The 17467-nt window shown below is 45.7% G+C and overlaps 1 protein-coding gene across 2 annotated transcripts in view; it reads right to left on the bottom strand.

The window, feature by feature from the left end:
• The window catches only part of TBCEL (tubulin folding cofactor E like), a 192349-nt gene that overhangs the window by 54196 nt on the left and 120686 nt on the right, over window positions 1-17467 (bottom strand). For both annotated transcript variants that reach the window (XM_073560722.1, XM_073560721.1), the window contains exons 3-4: window positions 12653-12794; window positions 5463-5602 (exon numbers count right to left, since the gene is read on the bottom strand). In XM_073560722.1, coding sequence (XP_073416823.1) covers window positions 5463-5602; window positions 12653-12794 — 282 coding nt within the window. The remainder of the gene's footprint in view (window positions 1-5462; window positions 5603-12652; window positions 12795-17467) is intronic.

The raw sequence follows: 17467 nt of genomic DNA on the forward strand, positions 1-17467 counted from the left end.
TGCTGATGACACAAAGCTAGGAGGGATAGCTAATACTAGAGAAGAGAGAGAGAGGATTCAAAAAGATTTAAATAAACTGGAGAAGTGGGCAGCAACTAACAGAATGGTTTTTAACAGGGAGAAATGCAAAGTACTACATCTGGGCAATAAAAATGAAAAAAGCATATATAGAATGGGAGGAATAGGGCTAAGTGACAGCACATGTGAAAAAGACTTGGGTATACTAATAGATCACAGACTGAATATGAGTCAACAGTGTGATGCAGCAGCAAAAAAGGCAAATGCAATTCTAGGATGTATTAACAGAAGCATACAGTCTAGATCACGTGAAGTCATTATTTCCCTCTACTCCTCTTTGGTCAGACCTCATCTGGAATATTGTGTCCAGTTTTGGTCACCACATTTTAAAAAAGACATCAACAAACTGGAGCAAGTTCAGAAAAGAGCAACCAGAATGGTGACCGGTCTGCAAACCCTGTCTTATGAGGAAAGGTTGCAGGATTTGGGAATGTTTAGTTTGCAAAAGAGAAGACTGAGAGGAGACTTAATAGCTGTCTACAAATATCTAAAGGGCTGTCACATTGTAGAAGGATCAACTTTATTCTCATTTGCACAAGGAAAGACTAGAAGCAATGGGATGAAACTGAATGGGAGGAGACACAGATTAGATATTAGAAAAAACTTTTTGACAGTTAGAGTGATCAATGAGTGGAACAGGCTGCCACGAGAAGTTGTGAGTTCTCCTTCAATGGAAGTCTTCAAACAGAGGCTGGACAGACATCTGACTGGGATGATTTAGCGAATCCTGCTTTGAGCAGGGGGTTGGACCAGATGGCCCAGGAGGTCCCTTCCAACTCTACGATTCTATGATTCTATGATTCTGTGTGATACTGTCTGCTGAGCTGTGTATCTAATCCTATCCTGTGTGATACTGTCTGCTGAGCTGTGTATCTATTCCTATCCTGTGTGATACTGACTGCTGAGCTGTGCATCTAATCCTATCCTGTGTGATACTGACTGCTGAGCCATGTGTCTAATCTTCTCTGTTCTACTGACTGCTGAGTCGTGTATCTAATCCTATCCCGTGTGATATTGCTCTCCTGAAATACTCTGTGCTGCTGTCACCCTGCTCCTCCACCATATATCTCCCTCTGTGCCCCCCATAGACCAGCACACTGCTCTCCTGAAATACTCTGTGCTGCTGTCACCCTGCTCCTCCCCCATATATCTCCCTCTGTGCCCCCCATAGACCAGCACACTGCTTTCCTGAAATACTCTGTGCTGCTGTCACCCTGCTCCTCCCCCATATATCTCCCTCTGTGCCCCCCACAGACCAGCACACTGCTCTCCTGAAATACTCTGTGCTGCTGTCACCCTGCTCCTCCCCCATATATCTCCCTCTGTGCCCCCCATAGACCAGCACACTGCTCTCCTGAAATACTCTGTACTGCTGTCACCCTGCTCCCAGAATCCTTGCTGCCTGCCATCCAAGTTACAAGGTTTTTCCCCATGTTCTTTTAGCAAGGCTTGTAAAAATTTGGTTAAAAGTAAAGAATTTGTTAATTCAGATGGTACAAAGACATATAAAATGTTACCGTTTTTGACCTGTACATCGAAGGTGTTATTTATGACGCCCAATGTCCCTGTCAAAAAATGTACATTGGTATGACCAGCCCAGAGCTTAGAATAAGGACCAGGAAACAAATTAGAGATATTGAAAAATCCATAACAGCAACAACTGAAGAACAACTGAAAACTTTCCCAAAACATTTAGACAGTTTCCTAATTGTGATGTGAGTAAATTGATTATTAAAGCTATTGATCAGGTGACTTTGGGACAAAGAGGAGGTGATCTCAGTAAAGCCCTAGCATGGGCAGAAAGCCGCTGGATTTATAAACTTAATACAGTGGCTCCAGTTGGCTTGAGTGAAAATTTTGGTTTTAGTTCATTCCTTTAAATTGTTTTTTTTCTAGGATTCAATCAGAGGTACTTTATTTTAGCTTGGGTATCCATTTTTATTCTTTTATATTTTATGGGGTGGGATGATTTTATCTATTTATTTTTTATTCATTTTTATTTTCCTATTCTTTTATTTGTTATCTGCCATTTGGATGTGATTCAACTATTTTTTTTAGTACCGTATATTAATTATTGTCTTTACATTATATTAGGTTTATCCTTTATCGTGTGCTATTTTGTGAAGCTATTCATTGTTTGGATGAAGGACCGCATGGATCTTGATTAAGAAAAGGAAATTTAGAAGAAATTTTCTAATGCATGTATTTTTGGGTGACATTTTTGGATGTCCCTTGGACAGTTTTTTTGCACTTTGCACTTTTATATATATTTAGCACTTTTCTAATGACTTAATTGTTATTATATGTATGTATTTTTATGATACATTGTAATATTTTGGTTACACATTATACTAGTAATTATTAGATGGTTTAGTATCTTTAAAATGTTATAATTTTTGCTCATTAGCATTTTTATGCATTGACATTTGTACTTTGAGGTACTCATGCACATTTTATGCACTAATTTAATAGTATTTATTTTAAAAGCACTCAGTTCACTTTACTAGTAATTTATCTACATTTGTTATATTTATAAGTTATTATATATAATCACAAATTTATTTATGCAAATGTCTTCTAATTGTGGTTCATGTGCGCATGAGCAGTCTCTTTGTTCCCAGGGTGCTCTGACAAGTGGCAGCTTCCACTCCGTGGAGTATTTGTCGTCTCCATGACGACTGGACTTCCGGATTTGGGTGCCACGAGTTGGCGTGTCCATTAGGTGGGGGCGGATCGACTGCTCATGCGCCGTTTACGGATAATGTCCTCTAAAAATCTACATCTATGGATATTGTGCAGCCGTGGTTGATTCCTGCAGGTCCTGCGATGTTTAGTCGCAATGAATGACGGTCACATGATAGTCACATGACCTAAGGTCCTTTAACTTATAACAGATTCTGCGCAATCGCAGTTGAATTTTTAAGGTCCTGCGATTTACAGCTGAACTAAACAAGAGCCACATGACTATTAGATGCAAATTGATTGTGTAACAAATGTTTTCTTTGTGTTAGCGTTCAGTATTAATTATAATTATATGGGCTATTTTATTGTGATTGGACATGAGTCCTTTAAATAGGGCACTTTCCCCCTCCCCAACACACGCCTCCTGAAGAAGTAATAAAGACGAAACATGCGTTGGGGCGACAGGGGCGCTGCCTCCTATTTATATTAATGTAAGTGTGACCTCCTTCTGCTTTATTTTGTATGTGAAGTTTATGATTTACTGCTAAGCTAGGTATAGAGAAAGGAGAATATACACAAGCACTTTAGGCAGCTTAAGGTTATGGGTAGACCCTACTATATACATCCAACTGGATATCTAGCCAGCATCCCTCTTTATTCCTTTTTGTATTTTAATCCTCAGTGGTATTGTCTTTTATAACTGTATGAATTCCTTTGTGAAGACAAATAAATAAAAACTATTTTAAGGGTTTATACTCCTCTTTTGGTTATTTTTTAACCATTTTGTTGTAGTCTATGATATATTGAGTTTAAGTACCCATTTATTTTTGTGGGCTTCTTTTGCTATACATGACTCTCCAAGTAAACTTTTAAGATTAACACTAATATATCAAGCTGTCGAAGAGGACATTTCACCAGTTTAAGCATATTAAACTATGTGGTTACAGCTGTCCTAGCACTGGTCTATGAGTTCAGCCCTTCACCTCACACTGACTGCCATGACAGAAGATCTGGAAGTGTTTGTAACCACACTCAGCTCAGTAGCAGCAGAGCTCAGGGCATATTCTTTTCTTCTATGGCGCCTTCTGCTTATGATTGGTCAATGTCAAGCAGGGGAATAAGTACACGTCCCCAAAGAAGAATCTCAGGTAACGCTCCCTTGAACTCATAAATAAAAACCTAAAATTTACAAGCTGATATCTCCTCACTGGAAATGAGAAATAAAAAAAAATAGTACACTTTACTCAGCTTTGTGGACACTATTCTCTGATGTGGCCAGATGGTAACATATTCAAATGGTGAAAGGTCCTCTTTATATTTACAGACTTTGGGTTGTTGATCTTTCACACTTGTCTTATTTGGGTAGGCGTCGCTTACAAGGACACAGCCAATAACAATGAATGGCCTTGTCCTATTTGCATTGGTTTTGGTATGTATGTGGCAAAGTTTAACGTCATATTTTGAAATGAGAAAGATTTTTTTTCATTTCAAGCCCTTTATTTTATAACCCCATTAGGACAACGTTTTTTTTCTCTTTCGCTTCACATTCCAGGGGTCACAGCTTATTTTAAGGTTGATGTAGCTGGATTTATTTAATAGACATTTCAGTTTCTTAGGGGCTGAGAGGACACCGAATATGAATATATGTTAAGGTGTATTGGAACTTATATTTAATATATTTCATTTAGGGCTTTCTTTGTTAATATACTTTTTTAATAATACTTTTATTTGTCTCACTTTATCATTTACTCTAAAGGAGGATTTTTCATTTTTAGCCACATACAGCATGGGCACAGGTTACAGATTGAGTGGCACACGTAGGGTTAAGCAATGGAGGAAAGGCCATTCTCTGACCTTGGGCAATACGACTGATTGTGTCGGCAAGCAGCTAATCCATGAAAATATGAATAAAAAAAAGCAGAGGTAAGCTAATGGCGTTATTGTAACCCGTTCTTCACATGTGACATGCTGACATGACACGTGACATATCATGTCCTCATTAATGGCAGGTTTAGGAGCTGATAACGCTCCATATACAGCTGGTGCCGGCTTTGTTACACAGTCGGCACCCGCCTATAATGGAAGTGGTCACGGCTAATTAATTTGGACTGTGGCATGTAAGTAATTGGACAGATATGAAGCACCTCTGTCACCCTGTGCCCCATCACATCCCCCACGATCATGCTAATTGTGTTGTCAGGGCAACAAGTGAGAAGGGTGAAGCTTTAAAGTAGTCGTCCGATGCTTTATATTGATGGCGTATCCTTAGGATTGGTCCTCAATATCAGATTGGTCACGGTACCAGCCACCAATCAGCTGTTTCCAGTGCCTCCGCCGGCCAAATATGATTAGTTGAGAAATGGAGCAGCACACCTCCATCATCTGCCTAGTGGCCACAATGGGGTACTGCAGATCCACAGCTATTCAAATAAAAGAGAGTGAATCTGCAGTACCCCGCAGCACCCATTTTTTATAATGAAGAAAGGAGAAAAACCCAGCTCCATACAAATTAAAATTTTATTCTAAAAAATTCAAGGAGAGCTAAAAAGTAATCCAAGTGCAGGACTGACACAGCCACGCGTTTCGAACGCACTCACTGTGTTCCTTATCAGAGCTCTCAGAGTATACAGCCAGGCAGCTCCATCACGTGAGGGCGGTGTCGGGTGGTGGGGGGCCGTCACAATTCGGGTGGCTTCTCTTACCTCCTGCCAGTTATCCAGCTTGTTACCAGACAAGTCCAATTCAGAAACATGGGAACAAAATGCGGCAATCTCACTCTCATCCCCAGCGTGGCTGATACCGCAGCTGTTCAGGACCAGAATACTGGGAAGGTTCAAGCGATCTAAGACACAGAGCATACAGACACATTGTCCTGATCAATAACAATGGAGCACCATAATACAGATTTTTACCATTTAGACTAAACCTGACTGGAGCTTAATTGTGATGTTGGGGCAAAAAGAAACGTCTGGGGTATGGGTCTGTAAAATCTAACAAAACAATTGATGCAAACCTTCCGACACCCACCTGGATCCAGCGTACATCACCCTTCCACCAGCAGCAGGACCGCTGAGACCTGTGGCTGGCTGCAGCAGTCAGAAGACTTGACGTTATCGGATGTTCTACTAATGTCACCTGACTGCTGCAGCCAATCACAGGCTGAAGCGGTCCAGTTGCTGGTGGAACAGTGAAGTCTCCGCTCCCTGTGACATGCGCTGGATCCAGGTGGGTGCTGGTAGGTGAATATCAGTACGTTTATCATCTTTTTACAGCTCCACACCCACGGGAAACTTTTCTTTCTGCCTAGACAACCCTTTTAAAGTGGTATTCCAGTTTCAGTAAACTATTTTCCCCTGGTGCAGTTGAGTATAAAAATACAAACTAAGCATTACACACCCTCCCCGGGTCCAGCGCTGCCTCTCTGGTGCTGTTCTGGTCTCTGTTGCTTATCTGCAGCACTGACTCCACATCAAGAGTACTTCAGCCAATCAACGCACTCAGCAGCTGTCCTGATGTAGACAGCACAAGCCCCTGAGCTCAGTGATGGAGCTAGCGCCGGACCTGGGGAGGGCCCAGCACCGGACCTGGGGAGGGTACATAAACTCAAGTTTGTTATTTCATACAGAACTGCGTTTGAGGAGAATATTTTAGTGAAATCGGAAAAAATGTGTAAAGTGAGTGGCACATGGTATCCAGGATGGACTACCTACAGCAGTAACTGCAGACAATGTGTGTGCAGTGCTGGCTACAAGTCTGTGCACACTAGGGTGACCGGATCTCATATGGGGGGGAAAAAATGTCAGAATCTTGTTTGTCTGGACCCCACAAAACGATTCCCCTTTCCAGATATTGAGAGAGCCAAAATTTGACCCCGATCAAACGACGTTAACCCGTGCCGCTCGTCGCTCAAAGTTTGAAAAATCCAAATTGAGGTATTTTAAGATTTAGGTATTTTGCATAGTCTGTTAGACTATAAAGAATGTGACAACAACATTGCAGAAATAGCCCTGACCAAATTTTCGAACCATTTGTGGTATTTGAATGCAGAGTTGGTGGGATTATCGTTTTTTGATCCCACCATTACAGACAATGAAAAGTTGTTAATGGCTAATAAATTGCTCAGTAGCACAGATGAACCATCAGAGCACGCTAACCTACATGAGTTGATAATTTTACATAGTTATCTAATCTATTCTAGAGCTTTTGTTAAAGTAGTTTTTGAAACGTCAGAATATAATGCTCGGCATTTGCTTACAACGTGCAGGACATATTGCTTTTGTTCTTCATCTTTTGTCAGAAGGTCGTTAAAGTCGGTTACTTCCTACCTCTTTTAATTTTTCTTTCCTAACTTTTGGATTTACAACCCTGGCGTGCTCTGATGGTTCATCTGTGCTACTGAGCAATTTATTAGCCATTAACAACTTTTCATTGTCTGTAATTGTGGGATCAAAAAACGATAATCCCACCAACTCTGCATTCAAATACCACAAATGGTTCGAAAATTTGGTCAGGGCTATTTCTGCAATGTTGTTGTCACATTCTTTATAGTCTAACAGACTATGAAAAATACCTAAATCTTAAAATACCTCAATTTGGATTTTTTCAAACTTTGAGCGACGAGCGGCACGGGTTAACGTCGTTTGATCGAGCTCAAATTTTGGCTATCTCAATATCTGGAAAGGGGAATCGTTTTGTGGGGTCCAGACGGACAAAATTCCGACATCGATTTTTTGCGGTCACCCTAGTGCACACTGCACTCTGCACAATGCAGCACTGCCATCTGCTGGGAACGCCGTGTAACACAGGGAAGAAGTGCTCTGTGCGGCCCATCGTGGTTCTGTATGAATGGACCTGTGCACGGCTTTGTGATCCGCGCACCAGGCCCACACAGGAGACCCATTATTTCCTACATGTCAGGGACTGTCCGGGCATGGTCCTTGATTCTGGTTCTATCCGTTCAGCCGTGTCTGCCCCTTGGATACTCTGTAGACGTGCTCTTGCTATGCTTCCCTGCTTTCCTCGGCTTTTTTCAATTGTTTGATGTTCTTCCCCTCGTCAGTCTTGTGAATAGCACTATATCAAAAATCACCCAGGGTTTCACTCTTAAAGGGGTTGTCAGGGCACACCCAACGATCAGCTGTTTTTTGCTTGTAAACACTTTGGGCCCAATTCATACAAGTGTTTCTGCCAGCTTTCTGCCGCAAAATCTTTGCACAAGTTTCGGTCTGTTCTGCTAAAGTGGGATTGGGCACTGCAAGGACGGCGCGGCAAAGTCATGAAATTTGATGTACCTTATCCAGAATGTGCCCACGCCAGGGTAAGAGGCACCCATGAATGGATCAGGGGAATCTTACTCCAGTGTGCCCATCATTGAGACTGGTGTGCCCAACGTCTAATAATGAATGGGCCCTCTATAGAGGCCTGTCAGCACAGAATGACTGGAGAGACCAAGCACAGGAGCTCGGCGGGCCCAGCATTTATATACACCTTCCCATGCTGGTTTCCATCTATCTCCACCCTCCCCCCTTGTCTGATTGACAGCTCTGACTTCCAAGCAGGTGGCAAGGTGTATCTATGACTGGCCTCACTGTGAGGCACCCAGCGCCTGTGTTTGTTTGTACATCCATTCTGTGCTGTCAGAGTCCTTTTAAAGTAGCAGCTGAACCCAGCTCAGGTCAGAGTGTAGCGGTCTCTGGTGGTCACAGCCTGGTACTGCAGTGGAGCTCCTTTTCTTTTGAATAGAAGTTGTGCTGCAGTTGTTGGCAATGACCACCAGAGGACGCTACACTGTGACCAGAGCTGTGTACAAAGTGTTTACATCCTCCCCACCCCCCGGCTATAAAATCAGCTAATCAGCAGGGGTGCTGGGTGCTCGATCGCAAAAATGTGGCACCAATTCCCAAACAACCCCTTTAATGTGCCCATGCATTTTAAACAACTGATGGCCGAGTACTCATTTAGCCAACAGTCATCTCTCCCACCTTCCCATACAGCTGCAATCAAAATTATTCAGCCCCCATCGCAATTAATATGATTAGCAAAATGAATGATCGTGATTGCAGCTGTATGACCATCCATGTGGCTCCAAGTGGAAGATGAGAGCAAACTGAGCTCTTTTATTAATTTAGCACATTTCCGCTCTCAGGCCGCGCTCACACCAGCGTATTACTTGGACACCACTACCTGATGTGTTATCAGATAGCACTCGGACCAATGACATGTAATGGGGCAGTGCTGATCTACATTTGTTTTCTCATACTAGTTCAGCATGAGAAAAGAATCGCAGCCTGCTGAGATCTGATGAGTAAATTGGACTAGAATCAGCCATTTAAGTCTGTGTGTGCGTGGAAATCATCCGACTGCACTCAGAGGACATCAGAGTGCAGTCCGATCTTCTCGGACTCACAGAATGGAGAATATGGGAGACATTTTGTTCTCACAGTGTACTACGACTCTCCTCATTGGAGAGAATCAAATCACATTATGTTGACATTGGATCAAACTGTGATCAGTGTCATTAGCCTAATTGGTCTGATGTTCTCAGATGAGGAAATCTATGGCTGTGTGACCCCAGCCTTAAGGGCATGTCACACTAAGCGATATCGCTAGCAATATTGCTATAACTTGTGACGTTATAGCGATATTTCTAGCGATATCGCTGTGTGTGATACTTACCTACGACCGGCTCCCCCGCTGGTTATCGCTGATCGTGCGAGAACAGGCTGGACTGTTTCTCGTCGTCAGCTTCCTGCGGCGCTTCCTGCTGTGACGACGAGCGACGCGTGGAGCCAGGCGGGAGGACGCAGGATCGCCTGGTGTGACAGGTAAGTAGCGACCCCCGTCCCCAGAGATGTCGCTAGTGAGATCTGCCTGTGTGGCAGCTCACTAGCGACCACTTAGCGATGCACCAGCGATCCTGACCGCGTCATATCGCTGGTCGGGATCACTGGTACATCGCTAAGTGTGACAGTACCCTTAGGGTCCCGTTTCACTTAGCGACTCACCAGCGATCCCGACAACGATGCGAGCTGGTAAGGATCGCTGGTGCATCACTAAATGGTCGCTAGTAAGCTGAAAACAGGCAGATCTCTTCAGCGACGCAGCAACGATCCAGCAATCCTCAGCGGTCGTTGGTACCTTGTCACACAGCAGCTATTCTGAATGATTCCAGCCTGCGTCTCTGAGTTCTGCGTCACCAACGAGGTCGCTCGTCGGGTCAAACACAGCGATGCGCGCTGGCCAGCGGGACGCCGGCGATGAAAAAATGGCCCAGGACATTCGAGCACGATCAGCGATATCCAGCGGGGGGGCTGGTCGCCACTATGTGTCACATGTAGCAAGATCGCTGGCGAGGTCGCTCTTGCGTCACAAAATCGGTGACGCTTCAGCGATCTCGCTATGTGAGAAGGGGGCTTTAGGCCAAACGTGGAAATGGGGCAGCAGATGATCGCACAGACAAGTGCTGTCATTGTCCCATCTATCAGACCCCCTGCGTATTGCTAACACAGGGTGTGTCTATGATCTGTGACCCTGGGGAAACCTAGGTCTGGTGACTTTACAATGTCTTCCATTCATTCAGCCGTGCGAGTATGAGATGAAACTGTGCAGGACAGTGCGGCATTGACATCTGCGGAAGGACAAAGTCCGGCTCACCAGTAGAGAGTTAAAAAAATGACCGCCACATCCAAGCATAAACTAAGCATGAACCTAGAGTCACCAACTCCTATACACTCAAACAAAATAGGAAGCACACTGTAACGCCATAGCATGCAAACATGAAATATGAATTGCATTACTGCATTAGAAATAGTTTTTAATCACAGCAGGGCCACCACCCCTCCACAGAGATATCGATTTCAGTCTGAGAGGATTTACATAGGTTCCCATACAGATGAAGACTTTAGTCTAAGAAAGGATTGGCATTAAGTTATGGTCCTGGAAAACGAGAAACGCCTTACCGTGGCTTCCAGGTACACATAACTTGGCCATTTTATGCGCTAAACTTTCTCAATTTTTCATATTTCTAATGCAGTAATGCTATTCATTTTTCATACTTCATGTTTGAATGCTATGGCGATAAAGAGTGCTTCCATATTTGTTTGACTGCTCACCAGCAGTGCCGGAGTCCAGCTCACCAGGAGTACCGGAGTCCAGCTCACCAGGAGTGCCGGAGTCCAGCTCACCAGGAGTGCCGGAGTCCAGCTCACCAGGAGTGCCGGAGTCCAGCTCACCAGGAGTGCCGGAGTCCAGCTCACCAGGAGTGCCGGAGTCCAGCTCACCAGGAGTGCCGGAGTCCAGCTCACCAGGAGTGCCGGAGTCCAGCTCACCAGCAGTGCCGGAGTCCAGCTCACCAGCAGTGCCGGAGTACACACACACAATCAGTGAAGGTCTGGAGGGCCATGTCATCTGCTGGTGTAGGTCCACTGTGTTTTATCAAGAACAAAGTCAGCGCAGCCGTCTACCAGGAAAATTTAGAGCATTTCATGCTTCCCTCTGCCAACAAGATTTTTGAAGATGGAAATTTAATTCTCCAGCAGGACTTGGCACCTGTCCACACTGCCAAAACTACCAGTACCTGGTTTACAAACAACAGTATCACTGTGCTTGATTGGCCAGCAAACTCACCTGACCTTAACCCCATAGAGTATCTATAGGGTATTATCAAGAGGAAGATGAGAGACACCAGACCCAACAATGCAGATGAGCTGAAGGCTGCTATGAAAGCAAGCTGGGCTTCCATAACCCCTCAGCAGTGCCACAGGCTGATCGCCTCCATGCCACGCCACATTGATGCAGGAATTGATGCCAAAGGAGCCCGACCAAGTATTGAGTGCGTTTACTGAACATACATTTCAGTAGGCCAACATTTTGGATTTTAAAATCATTTTTTCAAGCTGGTGTTATAAAGTATTCTAATTTACTGAGATAATGACTTTTGGGTTTTCATTGGCTGTAAGCCATAATCATTAACATTAACAGAATTAAACACGTGAAATAGATCACTCTGTAATGACTCTATATAATATATGAGTTTCACTTTTTGTATTGAAGAGCTGAAATAAATTAACTTTTTGATGATATTTAATTTTGTGAGAAGCGTCTGTATGTATGTATATATGGTTTAGTTTTTTTTATGTTTTTAAATGTAATTATTTATTCCCCATAGGACTTGAACCTGTGATCATTTGCTCTCTCATACTACGTACTACATGACTAATCGATTACAATATATATTGCAAATCGTGGTCTCCCATGAAGCTCCGCTGGTGGCAGCCATGGAGTCCTTCAACGGAACAAGGTGTTGTGGGGCTGATGGCAGCAGAGGTCCACGACCCCAGCATCACTTTATTTACAGCTGGTATCACCAACGATCAGTGCTCAGCTGTGGAGTGGAGTGTCTGTTCCTCCAGACTAGTCCGGGCCTCTGATGCTATAATCACGTCTACTTGGTATGATTGACATCTTCATTGTCCCCAGTAACTGCTAACAAGCAGGACTTTGTTCGCCTGCACTGGGAATATAACAGGGGACAGTGAAGATGCCAATCACACCAACTGGGCGTGATTACAGCACCTGAGGCCGGAAACAGACACTCCCCGGACTAGTCCCACTTAATTGGCATACAGTCATATAGTGAGTGGACAAACAGAAGTGATTTTGCCTCTTACAGCAGCAGAGTTGTCACCCCACAATCTAGATTAGAAAACAGGAATGCGGCTCTGTATGATAGTGGGGGCGGTTTTGGGGCCTTGGGGAACCTTACTGGTTCTCACTAAAGGGGCTGTCCCATCCAGAATATTATGGCATATCCTTTGGATATACTCCAGATGTCTCAAGTTGGACTAACCCTCTGACTCTCTGCTAAGTAGTTCATTATGACATCGTCTGTTACCTTTCATGGGTGACACTTGTGGCCCTGGGGGAACATGGACTCCAGCACCTGGACCCCTCCTGTACGGGAAGTTTTCTGGGCTGTACTTCTCACACAGCACTTGCATGAAACTCCTTCCACAAGGTGGTTCCATATCTGCTTCCTAGAAGAACAATGACGTGGTATTACAGATGACGGTAAAAAACCTCGTACCTGCATGTTACACAACCCCAACTGTGGACATTTCCATAAAGCAGTGCGTGGGATCGCTGCCCCGACCGGGTGACTATCAGCTCTCTACATATTTCTTCAAAAGTTTCATTGTGCAAAAAAGGAGCAAAAGCGAGAAGACAGTTGTGGATGGAAGGTTATATGTGGCGTTATTCATGCCCAATGCATATCTCGCCCTCCCACCTCCGTGCTCGGAAATGTTTGCCGCAGAGATGAACTCGGAGAAAACAGGACGACATGGTTACTTCATTGATTTTTCCTTGCTTCAAAGAGAACATTGAGGTATATCTCATCTGCAAATAAACCTGGGAGTGCACTGAAATGGAAAAACATCATACGTACGGGAGCCGGCTCGCTGACATCCTGACACATACAGTGCATGGAGCAGGGGGGCATGCAGAGAATACTGCTGAGAAACACCAGAAGTTGAAAAGACTTTTTCAGTGTTTGTAAAAAAAAATAAATAATTTTTTGCAAGAAGTTGTTGGTGCTTGTGTAAGTGGTTGTGAATGTAATTTACACTTCACAGCTCACAGGTAGTGCCGCTAATGTCTCTATTTCAGTATTCCAGGCTGTAGCCCTGTGTCATTTACCATCTCCATCATTCATTTTGCGTTTTGCGATAACTTGCAGGTTTGCAGCCCAGGCATGAGACATGCACAGATGTGACGTCCATTGTGTATGAAGAAGAATGGCGGGGCAGCAGGGATACATGGGTCTTATGTGCAGATTATCCACGTCTGCTCATAGCGGCAATCCAATAAGGGGATGGGAAAAGAAATGTATATGTTCTTATCAATGCATGTGTGAGATTAAAAGGAACCCATCATCAGGATTTTATACCCCACACTCATAGCATGCATGGAAGGGGCTTTCATACTAAGTAAATCCTCATCTTTCTCGTAGACTTCTACTTTGAAGTTTAAAAGCAATCCATACATGAAATATGAAATTGTCCGGTAATAAGCTGTAAGTGCAGTGGGCGGAGGCTGTACTTACATCTCTCCAGCCTTCTGTGCCTTTTCCCTGCTCGCTGCTTGTAAGGGTTAATCATTGATTACTTTTTTGTTGGAGATTTGTGATGTAATATACGATCTGGCCAGTAGAAGGAAGCTGCGAGAGGCCAGAGTTGTAGCTCAATTATTTGGCGGTTGGGAGTAGTTGTACATGAGACTGAGTGCAAGGGAAGCTGCGCATCCTTGCATAAAGTCTGGATAGAACCAGGGCTGTGGAGTCGGTAAGCCAAACCTCCAACTCTGACTCCTCAATTTCACAGACACTACGACTCCAACTCCACAGCCCTGGATAGGACAGTGCGACCCTGAATCTGTTTTTGGCGACTATGGGATGCGTTGTTCAGCTTGACATGAGCCGATTCGGTGAGAACAACCAAGTAAACAGCACCTTGGGCTAGGCCACATGAGGACTTCATTGGAGAGATTGGCATTCCCTAAGAGCTTCAAGATGGCGTTTGATTATTCTCGGACTCAGTCCAGCAAGAACCCTTCTACGTCAATCTCAGGACGTACCAGTACCGTTTTACATCTGAATATACAGTAGGTCCAGTTAGTTAGGATAAAAGGCCTCTTCTGTAAGAGACACTTCAAAACCTGCTCTGAGTAGGCGATTACTAATGTACTGGCACAACACTATAGTTTTATTGATTTATGCAGAGAAAGGGTTAATTGTGTTGTATTTTGCTCACATATAACTGTTAATTTTTGTTTCTGCTTATAGTCTTAGTGGGTGTTATTGAGAGAAACTGCTGCAATTGTATTTGTTAGGCTGGTTTCACACTTGCGTTTTTTTGCGCACACATGCGTTTTTTTTCCTATACTTAGGCTGGTTTCACATTAGCGCTTTTTAAGCGCACGCACGGCCGGGGGTAGCTCCGCCCCCGAGCCGGCTCTCTGCCCGGCGTGCCCGCCCCTTGCTTGTAGCGCCGCCTCCTAGCGCACAGCGGCGCCTGCGATCGGCGCACCCTATCTTTAGCATAGGGTGCGCAGATCGTGCGCAGGCCGTGCGCTAGTTGCGCTTTGACCTGCGCTGCGCACTTTTGACGGTGCGCCGTGCGCGCCAAAATCAAACTTTTCGGATTTCGGCGTGCTCGGCGCACCGTCAAAAGTGCGCAGCGCAGGTCAAAGCGCAACTAGCGCACGGCCTGCGCACGATCTGCGCACCCTATGCTAAAGATAGGGTGCGCCGATCGCAGGCGCCGCTGTGCGCTAGGAGGCGGCGCTACAAGCAAGGGGCGGGCACGCCGGGCAGAGAGCCGGCTCGGGGGCGGAGCTACCCCCGGCCGTGCGTGCGCTTAAAAAGCGCTAATGTGAAACCAGCCTTAACATGGGTGCGCATATTCATGCGTTTGTATGCGCATGCGTTTTTTTGTAGTGTGCGCCCGGGCGCACAAAATGCATCCGGTTGCATTTTTTGTGCGTCCGACCTGTCTCAAAAAAACGCATGCGCACGCAATGCGCACGAAATTCACCCAAAACCCATTAAAGTCTATGGGAGCGCTGACGTGCGCATGGTCATGCGCATGTCGTTTGCAAAAACCATGCGCAAAAAAACAAGAAAACGCATTAAAAAACGCATGATGCGCTTTTATGCGCGTTTGCACTGCGCACGCAGCGCAAAAAACGCAAGTGTGAAAGTAGCCTTATTTATACACTGTTTAGCATCCTTTTCTTTGTTTTATAAACTGATTAGTAAATATTTATATTATATTACAGTTGTGCTCAAAAGTTTACATACCCTGGCAGAATTTTAGCTTCTTGGCCAGAGAATATGAATGATAACAATAAAACTTTTTCTCCGCTCATGGATAGTGGTTGGGTGAAGCCATTTATTGTCAAACTACTGTGTTTTCTCTTTTAAAATCATAATGACAACCCAAAACATCCAAATGCAAAAATACTGCCGGGGTATGTAAACTTTTGAGCACATCTGTATCTAATCTTTGTGCTTGTCTGCTGATTGCTGCTGTACCCTCAGCCTGTGGCCATTCCTCGTCTGCATTACACTGCCTTCTGTTTCTAGGTCACCCATGTTTCAGTGACTTGGAGAATATGCAGAGAGGCAGCAGAGCTGTAAGTGCAGCCCCAGTCCACTGCTGTTACATCGCAGCAGAGCTGTAAGTGCAGCCCCAACCCACTGCTGTTACAACGCAGCACAGCTGTAAGTGCAGCCCCAGTCCACTGCTGTTACAACGCAGCAGGGCTATAATTGCAGCCCCAGCCCACTGCTGTTACAACGCAGCAGAGCTGTAAGTGCAGCCCCAGCCCACTGCTGTTACAACGCAGCAGAGCTGTAAGTGCAGCCCCAGCCCACTGCTGTTACAACGCAGCAGAGCTGTAAGTGCAGCCCCAGCCCACTGCTGTTACAACACAGCAGAGCTGTAAGTGCAGCCCCAGCCCACTGCTGTTACAACGCAGCAGAGCTGTACGTGCAGCCCCAGCCCACTGCTGTTACAACGCAGCACAGCTGTAAGTGCAGCCCCAGCCCACTGCTGTTACAACGCAGCACAGCTGTAAGTGCAGCCCCAGCCCACTGCTGTTACATCGCAGCAGAGCTGTAAGTGCAGCCCCAGCCCACTGCTGTTACAACGCAGCAGAGCTGTAAGTGCAGCCCCAGCCCACTGCTGTTACAACACAGCAGGGCTGTAATTGCAGCCCCAGCCCACTGCTGTTACAACGCAGCACAGCTGTAAGTGCAGCCCCAGCCCACTGCTGTTACATCGCAGCAGAGCTGTAAGTGCAGCCCCAGCCCACTGCTGTTACAATGCAACACAGCTGTAAGTGCAGCCCCAGCCCACTGCTGTTACATCGCAGCAGAGCTGTAAGTGCAGCCCCAGCCCACTGCTGTTACAACGCAGCACAGCTGTAAGTGCAGCCCCAGCTCACTGCTGTTACATCGCAGCAGAGCTGTAAGTGCAGCCCCAGCCCACTGCTGTTACAACGCAGCACGGCTGTAAGTGCAGCCCCAGCCCACTGCTGTTACAACGCAGCAGGGTTGTAATTGCAGCCCCAGCCCACTGCTGTTACAACGCAGCAGAGCTGTAAGTGCAGCCCCAGCCCACTGCTTTTACGACGCAGCAGAGCTGTAAGTGCAGCCCCAGCCCATTGCTGTTACATCGCAGCAGAGCTGTAAGTGCAGCCCCAGCCCACTGCTGTTACAACACAGCAGGGCTGTAATTGCAGCCCCAGCCCACTGCTGTTACAACACAGCAGGGCTGTAAGTGCAGCCCCAGCCCACTGCTGTTACAACGCAGCAGGGCTGTAAGTGCAGCCCCAGCCCATTGCTGTTACAACGCAGCAGAGCTGTAAGTGCAGCCCCAGCCCACTGCTGTTACAACGCAGCAGAGCTGTAAGTGCAGCCCCAGCCCACTGCTGTTACAATGCAGCACGGCTGTGAGTGCAGGCCCAGCCCACTGCTGTTACAACGCAGCAGGGCTGTAAGTGCAGCCCCAGCCCACTGCTGTTACAACGCAGCAGGGCTGTAAGTGCAGCCCCAGCCCACTGCTGTTACAACGCAGCACAGCTGTAATTGCAGCCCCAGCCCACTGCTGTTACAACGCAGCACAGCTGTAAGTGCAGCCCCAGCCCA

The sequence above is a fragment of the Dendrobates tinctorius genome, unplaced genomic scaffold, assembly GCF_039654945.1.
Source record: "Dendrobates tinctorius isolate UK_male_01 unplaced genomic scaffold, ASM3965494v1 ptg000303l, whole genome shotgun sequence".
NCBI lineage: Eukaryota > Metazoa > Chordata > Amphibia > Anura > Dendrobatidae > Dendrobates > Dendrobates tinctorius.